Source organism: Myotis davidii, unplaced genomic scaffold (genome assembly GCF_000327345.1).
Source record: "Myotis davidii unplaced genomic scaffold, ASM32734v1 scaffold319, whole genome shotgun sequence".
Taxonomy (NCBI): domain Eukaryota; kingdom Metazoa; phylum Chordata; class Mammalia; order Chiroptera; family Vespertilionidae; genus Myotis; species Myotis davidii.
In genome coordinates this window covers 692101-700925 of record NW_006290675.1, presented here as the reverse complement: position 1 = coordinate 700925, position 8825 = coordinate 692101, and the positions used below count along the sequence as shown (strand labels likewise).

The following is an 8825-nucleotide window of genomic DNA, read 5'->3' as shown; positions in this document are numbered from 1 at the left end:
AATGCTCTGAGCCCCTCCCAAGCTGGAGAGGGAAGGGGTTGGGAATGGCCAGGACCAAAGGCAGGAGGCTCCATCAGTTCAGCTCCCTGACACCCCTCTCCCATGGGACCCCTCCACTGGACCCCATAGGAGCATCTCCTTGGGCCGTGCTGGCCGAGCCCGTGCTGTGAGTCCAGAGACAGCCAGGAGGATGAGGAAGATCCGTCTTTGGGATTGACCCGCTAAAGCTAAACTAAGCTGAGCTGTTTCCTCTAAGTAGCTCAAAGGAGGATGATGGAAGGGGCGGGGGAAGGGATACAGTTTGTGCAGGTGGAGGGAGTGCTACAGGGCCTCCTACCCTTGCCCCTGGCAGTGCTAGATGGAACTGGAATAGGTGTGGCAGGCTTATCCTTAGGCCTTGTTGGGGATCAGGTTTGTAGCTGGACCCCCTAGTGGCCCATAGGATACCACAAAAAACCGCCCCCAAAACACACAACAATAAAAGTAGCAAGAAAGTTCTGCCCGGGGCCCTTGAAAGTTGGGTTTGCCTGCATCCTGGCCGTGTGGCTCAGTTGGTTGAGCATTGCCCCAAGCACGGAGAGGTCACCAGTTGATTCTCAGTCAGAGCACAAGCCCCAGTTGCAGGCTCCAACCCCAGTAAGGGGCGTGCAGGAGGCAACGGATCAATGGATATTTCTGCTCTCCTTGATGCTTCACTATCTCCCTCTCCTTTCTTCTCTCTCTCTAAAAAAAATCAATAAAAACATTTTTTAAAAAGAAAGTGTTGGGCCAAAACCGGTTTGGCTCAGTGGATAGAGCGTTGGCCTGCGGACTGAAAGGTCCCGGGTTCGATTCCGGTCAAGGGCATGTACCGTATTTGCCGGCGTATAAGACGATTTTTTGGCCCTGAAAAATATGCCTCCAAGTGGGGGGTCATCTTATACGCCAGGTACACTTCAGATAGACTGCCCATAGTGCTTGCCCCGTGCCATAGTGGCCTCCCGATGCCCGCCCACTTCATTCCACATACCGTTCAGGCATTAGCAGCGCTGCTGGGTGTATGCTCGGCTGTTATGCGATTTTGCGAGTGTGGTAAATTCGGGTTACCGTATATTTCTTTACATATGCATTGAAGATTCGCGATTTTGCGCTATCATGGTGCCTGTTAGAATGTTGAAGAGCTCGCAATTGCGCACGAGTGAGGTCCCAGGGAGATGCTGATGCAAGGGTGGACCAGACTGCTATAGTGACAGGGCGGGCAAACAGGGAGCAGGGACCAATCAAATCAGGCTTTGTATACAGCCAACAGCCAACCACAATACTGCCCCATTGTACAGTACAGCATAGAAAATGTCGACCAGTCAAACCCCTATCATCCCTATCATGGCACCAAGATGTCGTTGATGAACTTTTAATATCAGACGATGAAGAGGAGTTTGAAGGCTTTTAAGGTGAAACTGTCACGCCAGCAAACTTGCTAGGGACTTGCCCGGCACTTGCTCTCTCCCTCTATTTGTTATCTTCCTTCTATCATTGACAGTCCCTCTAGGTTGTGGGCTGCTTGCCTGTGTTCCTGAGAAGCATCTACGGTACCAGTCTATAGAGTGTGTTTTCTTTAGTGAATTACCGGTATGTTTACCGGTAATAAACTTGCACTGTTTTATGTATGTGTTTGATTACATACAGCCTTGTGACAGTTTTCCTGCATGTCATAAGCATTTGAATATAAATTAAAATGTTAAAATCAAATCTGATATTGTTTTACCTTTTATTTGGTGTGTGGAAGGTGTGCGGAAGAGGGGGTAGTCTTATACGGCGAGTATATAACAAACTCTGTATTTTGAGTGGAAATGTTAGGGGGTCGTCTTATACGCCCAGTCGTCTTATACGCCGGCAAATACGGTACCTGGGTTGCGGGCACATCCCCAGTAGGAGATGTGCAGGAGGCAGCTGATCGATGTTTCTCTCTCATCGATGTTTCTAACTCTCTATCTCTCTCCCTTCCTCTCTGTAAAAAATCAATAAAATATATTTTTTAAAAAAAGAAAAGAAAAGAAAGTGTTGGGCATGTGAGGCTTTCCTCCACCTGCAGCACAAGCCAGCCCCTGCTCTATGTTTGATTCTGAAGAAGGTCTGGAAGGTGGTGGTGGAAGGGCTCCCACCTTCGACCTGCTACAAGGATGAGGTGCAAAGGGCACCAGATCAGGGAGGGAGGTGTGGATGGAACTGGCTTCTGAGAGATGGGGCTCATCTGTGACCCCTTCTAGGATGGCACAGATGTGAAGCAGTTTACAAAGAAACATGCCTGGGATTATTACTGGGATCAGTGAGAATGGGAGTTCACACTGAGATCGGGGAGGAGTCCCACCCAGGGTTCCTCAGATCTGCCAACACAAAGTGAGCCCAGAGGGTGTGGAGAGAGAAGGCCGCAGATCTAATCTATAGGAAGGAGAATTATCCTCCTCATAGTGTTCTAGCTACTTCTGTGGTTCCAAGTGTATCTCCAGCTCCAAGTCCACTGGAGGACACAGACCATGGGGTCTAGCAAAGTCCTTTTGAGTGTTCCCAGCGCAGGGGCAGCCCGGGTCTCAGTGATCTACCAAGCCGAACAGGAGGCCATGCTGATTATTTGCGGCTCTCGGACCCACGGAGACACGAAGTCCTAGAGCCCTGGGAGACTGACTTCCTAGCCTGCAGACAGTTGAGTGCTTTTCCAGAAATAGGAATTGGCCAGGCTCCCTGTGTAAGGTGCCAGCCCAGCCCTCTTACATAAGAAAGTATTGTTTATTCTCGCCAAGGGTCAGGAGGCCAGCTCCTCCACAGCCACAGGGGCTCAGCAGATGGCAGAGCTGAAGCCGAGGGGGCAACGGCCTTTGACCCTTTTTCCCAGCGGGAACCAAGCCTCATCCACTGAAGGCTTCGCCCCACACAGGCCCCTGGGGGGGATGAGGGGGAGGGGTAAAAAGTGAAGGGGTTGCGGGGGTGAGGACAGTTGCATCTGTGGGGTCCTGGGGATTCCATCTGTGAGTCAAATTCTCTAAGTCTCAATACTTTTCTAAAATTAAAGTATAATTGACATATAGTATTATATGAGTTTCAGGTGTGCAACATACTTCTTCATCAATCTAAGTACTTTCAAGCCCATTTATGTCTATATGAGGGGAGGAGGTTAGGTGGGCACAGCGAGAGGCAGTTTTCAACTAGGAATGTCCTTACTAGGTGTTTTGGCGTGTGCATGTGTGTGCAGTATGGGGCCACTACAAAGGCTTTTTAAACAAGGAACGTGAAAGCTCTCCTCTTATCCCTCCCCAACTCCCACGTCGGGGCTAACACTGCTAATAGTTAGTAGACTTCCTTTCAGATATTTTGTGCAAACATATTTCTAAAATGAAAAGCAGGACCATACTGAGCATACTATTCTGCAAGCTGCTTCTCCACTTACTATATTGCCGGCTTCTTTTCATGTCCATACAGCGTGGGTTTCCAATTGGCCCGCCCAGGCCCCCCGTGCTGGACACTTAGGCTGTTTCCGTTTGTCTGCTATTCTACCTCATCCTGCAGACAATCTGGGTGTCCTCATCCAGTTATTTCCTTAGGAAAAATTCTGAGAAGTGGAGTCTCTGGGTCAAGGGCCTACCCAGGTAGAGACGGCCCCCCAGTTCGGTCGGGAGGGCCAACGTGTGCAGGTCCCTGTGTTTCCTTCAGTCCATGCCACTGTGAGCCCCTTTATCCCTCCCTCTGTAAGCAGGACATCACCATGGGCAGACTGAGGCCACACCCCACCAATCCCTGTCTCTAGTGGTCTTTATTCCTCATCCCCTTCCCTACATGACAAAAAACCCACAAAAAACAACATGTCAAAACCTCTGTGTTCCCATTCCAATTAATCAGACTGGAGTGACCAGAGGACTGAAAGCCCTAATCCTATTGAGGATGGGGCCATACGTTCGTGGGATTCAGACTGTCGGTCCCCACCACGGCTAAGGCAGAACTGCTTACCTGAAACACATCTCCATTGATCGTGGTCCCCATGTCCTCAGGACCAGCTAGAAAGAGAACAAGGAGACAGCATTACTCATTGCTCAGCTTATAGCAGGCACAGAATGGTCCTACGTTAGTGCCCCAAGCCGGCTTCTGTATATGCCCACGCGTGTATTCTCCCCCCAACACAGACATGATGGATACTTGGGCCCAATCCTTTGACTGCTCACCATGCCTTCTCACAGCCTTTATCACATTTGATTTTCACCACAGCCTTGTGATGAAGTTGTTATCAATCCATTTTGTAGATTCTCAAACTGAGGCTCAGACAGACTATGTAATTACCCAAGGTCGTCCAGTCAGTAATAGCTCCTCTCCTACCTGAAGCGGATTTACCCTCCGCTGCGGCTGGGAATGGCCCAGTAGAGCCTGTGCAGGCAGAGGCACTGTAGGCTCAGGGCGGGGTCTGCGAGGGCTAAGGAGGAGGGACCTGCAAGTCTCTGCCTGTCCCTGCAGGGCCTTGAGCAACTAACTGCTCCACCTGGGACAGCAGGAACCGCAGCCCCCACCAGGCAGCACCTGCCCTATTTTTCCTGCTTCTGCCCCTCCCAGAAGGATTTCATTTTGCCCTCAACTATGACTCCTCCTGGTCCCTTTCCCTGACATCTGATTAGTCACAAATTCCTGTGGCTTCTGCTGCAACAGTGACCCTCAAAGTGGCCCTCCGCTTTTTGCCCTCTGCCCAGCCCCAGCCCCAGCCCCGGCTCTCCCCCTGCTAGTGGCAAATACCTGGAGGGGCCCCCTGTGTCCTTTCTCCTCACCACTGTCTTCCCTGAGCCCTGCAGGGTTTCGTGATGTAGTAAGAGCCAGAAACTATGGGTTCAATAAACAAATTACAAAATGCATTAAGGAAAGGAAGAATGAATGACTGGCTTCCCTGACTCCAAGTTGCCCTCTGCTCTCTACCCCGTGCCCTGCTCCAGCCCCACCTCTCACCCATACAGTGTGCCCATAAAGCATACACTTACCTATGTCATTCCTCTAATTTAAAATATAATAACAACAAACCCAAAAGAAATCCACTTCCCCTGGACCACAGCGGCCTACAGGGCCTGCTCCTGCTTCTGGGACTCAGCAGGTACTGTTCCCCCTGCCTGGAAGGCCTCCTTGCCCATCTCCACATGGGCTGCTCCCTTCAGCCTCTGGTTGCCTTAGTGTTGGCCTTCCCTGACCACCCCCGACATTCACCCCTCCCGTACCTCCCCTCCCCAGTAGTATTTTCTCACAGCACTTAGCACAGGTGATATGTTTATTAGTGTGTGCTTATTATCTGTCTTCCCCACTAGAACGGACCCCCAATAGAGCAGAGACTTCGTTTTGTCCATTGCTGGGGCCCAACACCCACAATCTGGCGCATAACAGAAACTCCGTAAATATCTGTCAAATTCCGGACCATAGCACCTGAGGGTCTTTAAAGCCTGGTCCTGTCCATATTTTCCTGCCTTGCTGCCCACCAGTCCCTCCCACAAACCCTATTCTGGTTTCCTCCTTCCCCAAACACATCCTGTACCCCAAGCCTTTCTTCCTGCTTCCCTCTCTAAAGAATGCTCTTAGATCCAGTCATTCTCCAAGACCCAGTTCATGAGTCACCTCCTCTGGGAAGCCCTCCACTACTGCTGTTTCCCTAGGCACTGATGGACGGTCTCGCCTCTGGGGTAGTCCAGAATACTGAACAGCACCCCCTGCCCTCTTATGCAATTACTTGTGACCTCTCACGGGTCATGCACTCCTTTATCAGGCTCTGTATCCTACTCAGCTCCTAAAGGCTCCAGCACAGAAACAGTGAACAGTAAGTGTTGGCTAAATGGAAACTGAATTGCTCTTTGGGGGCCGACTGCTATCTGCAAGGCCGCTCCGCAGCCTCTCAGAAACTGCCTAGCAAAAAGCCACAGGAGGCCCCATGGGAGGAGCACAGGTGGACTGGTATCCCTTTACCAGCTGGCCAGCGTGGTGAGCAGCAGCAATGCTGCCTTCAGCCTGGGGACTGATGGGAGGGACACTTAATCCATGGAAATAATCCCCAGTCGATATAAATTATAATCAACGCCATTTTCAGACTCAAACAGTGATTGATTCTGGTCAACTATGTCAGCTGTCATCCCTAGGCGTTCAGATAGGGCTTCTCCTGGCTGAGTGGCAGCATCTTCCCCCGGCACCTCCTCTACCAGGGCCTTACGTTACCAGGGTCCATTCAGGATGATGCCAGTCGGTGCACCTGGCCTCTCTGGAGTGGAAGTTGCACCACCCTACTCCACCCTGACCGGCCCCCGGCTCAGGCCCCTCATCCACAGGCCCGGCCCACGCTGGCCTCAGAAAGCCCCTCAGCCCGTCTCAGGTCCATGAGTGTTCCTCTGGAGATGGAAGTTTCAGCCTCTTTGGGAACCCACACACACCCACACGCAGAGTTAGGAGTATTTGCTCCCACAATGCCTTCTGGTTTGTCTATTGCACATTTATAATCACGTGTCCATAGTCAGAGGCTGGCAGAACAGGGGCACAGGAGACACGAGTTCCAGGCATCACCAGTGGGTGTTGTTTCACTCAGATCCTTGACCCCTTTTGGAACGGGGGCAGACAGGGTCCAGAACATTCCTGGGAGCTTACTGAGGCCCAGATGGGGAAACAGGCTTGCCAGGAACCTACTTGGTGAGTCAGGGGCAGAGCTGGGCTGGGCCGCTCAGCAATCTGGGTGTGAAAAAGTAAACCTTCTGGGTCCTGCCCCAGGTGATGAATGGAAACAAAGTGTCCATTGCTCAGGCTGGCCCAGCCCCAGCCCCAGAGGAGAGACTATGTGGCTCAGGCTCAGGTCTACACCAGACACCTCTTTCCACAGGGGCACCAGGGAGCCAACGTCAGAGCACTCAGCACAGGGGTGTCATCTAAGACAGCGGTCGCCAACCTTTCGGACCTCACGGACCACCAGATGGGCGGCGGTGGGAGCCAGCATCCGCCCGGTCCCGGAAGGCCAAGGCACATGCACCCATCCATCTTGGCTTCTGGCACTCTGGGCTAGTCAGAGGGCATTACTTGCTCAGCACCAACTAGGGCTAGAAGGGCAGATCAATTCCATCCTGCTTAGCCACCTACGGGGCCACCATCCTACAATACCTCCTGGGTCCCCATGCCCCGCTCAGGACGGCAGCTGAGCACTTGCAGCTGTGGTGGGTGTAAGTCCAGGAGGATCTCAGAGGGCTGTGCCCCACCCTGTGCCCCAATCTGTACCCCACCCTTGCCAGAGAGGGAACCTCCTTATCCAGGCTGTCAGCCCCTGGAGCCCCACTGTTTGGGGAGTGGCTCAACTCCCAGAGGCCTCTGGCTAGCTGGGCTGACTTTTACCTGCCTCTCCCTCAGGAAGTTCTAACTTCGGGTCTTTTCAGCAGGGCCTCCCTCAGGCCAAGCCAGATCAGGGAAGCTGAGGGTCTCAAGGAAGAGGCGTGGACAAATGAACACTGGTGCCTGACTGTGGACAGGCATTTCCCTGAGATGTGTGAAGGTCCGTGCTGAGCTGCTGCTCTGAAAGGCTTCCATGGCTGGCTGGGTAACAAAAGACTCACTGCCCGCCTCCCCCCGCCGCCTGTCACCTCCCAGTGACTGCGGAAGCATCTGAAAGCGCACGGAGCTCAGACTTGGGAGGCCTGGGATTGGATCAAGCCCCAGCTCTGTCACCCACAGCTGTGTGACTTTGGGCAAGACACTCACGCTCTCTGGGCCTCCAGGTTCTTATACGTTACGGAAGGCTTGTTACAGTTCTCATAGCAAGGGGCTACAGAGATGCTTCAAGCTCCTTACCACGGGAACTGTCTTAGTCATAGCTGCATCCCCGGTGGGCCTGGCAGGTGCTCAGTAAATGTTGAATGAATACAAACATGCCTATAAGGAGCCTTACTTGTAAACATTTTTTTTTTAAATATGGAAGCTACCACTTATTCCAACAGGCCCATAAACCCCCACCAAAATGACAGCACTAACAGGAAGCAAGGGCTGTTTTGGATGCACCTGTGAAGATGCTATCTACTTTTTTACTAAATATTTTAAGAAATTATTCTCTCAAGCCAGAACCACAGCGGGAACACTGGCAAACATGCTGTTCTGAAGCTAACCACAACAGCCCTGGACCACCTTTGGAAAATGCCAGAGGGCAGAGCCACATTTGACCAAAATCCACGATGTCCTGGTATCTCACTCAGAGCCAGGCATGTGGAAGACAGTGTGGTCAGGTGGACAGGGCTTAGGGTCTTCCGGACACAGGTTTAAATCCTTGCTCTGCCGATTGCCAGTTGCTCCAGTACTGTGCTTTTTTTTAGCCTCGATTTTGCCACCTCTGAAATGGGTCTGACACTGAGTATCCAATGATGACATGTAAGTACAAAATGCCTAGCCCAGCACCTGCAGGTGGTCCCAAGGGAAAGTGTGTGAGTTTCTGGACACCCTCCTGCCTTCCCAGCTGCAGGAGGAAGCTTCGTCCGAGGGGCAGAGGGGTCTGCTGTCCTGCCCACACCTTCGGGGCTCGGCTGGGAGCCGGAGACAGGCCCCCCTGGAGGCTCGGGGACACTCCGGGGCGGGGCGGTGCTGGATTCCAGAGCCGCGCGGCGGTGGAACTGGCCGGGGAGGAAACGTCCGGAGGAATTCTGGTCCCGGGAGTACCCGGCCCACCCAGGCGGGGCCTCTAGCAGGATCTCCAAGGAGATTCCTCCCCGGTTCCCAGACCCTACACGCACACACGGCCCCAGGCCCGCTCCCGGCGGCCGACCGACGGCGGGCCCTCTGTCCCCCGGGCGCCCCCGCCCCCGTGCCCGGCCGCCCCG

General features: G+C 52.9%; 1 protein-coding gene across 6 annotated transcripts in view; it reads right to left on the bottom strand.

Annotated features, from left to right (window-relative positions):
* CLTB (clathrin light chain B) overlaps nt 1-6226 on the bottom strand; it is a 27091-nt gene extending 20865 nt beyond the window's left edge. For 5 of the 6 annotated variants that reach the window (XM_015563879.1, XM_015563880.1, XM_015563883.1 and 2 more), the window contains exons 1-2: nt 6202-6226; nt 3979-4025 (exon numbers count right to left, since the gene is read on the bottom strand). In XM_015563879.1, coding sequence (XP_015419365.1) covers nt 3979-4025; nt 6202-6211 — 57 coding nt within the window. In that variant the 5' untranslated portion in view covers nt 6212-6226. Of the gene's footprint in view, nt 1-3978; nt 4026-4190; nt 4377-6201 lie in introns of those variants that run through there. The other variant, XM_015563881.1, reaches the window with a different exon arrangement.
* Nucleotides 6227-8825: the final 2599 nt, after the last annotated feature.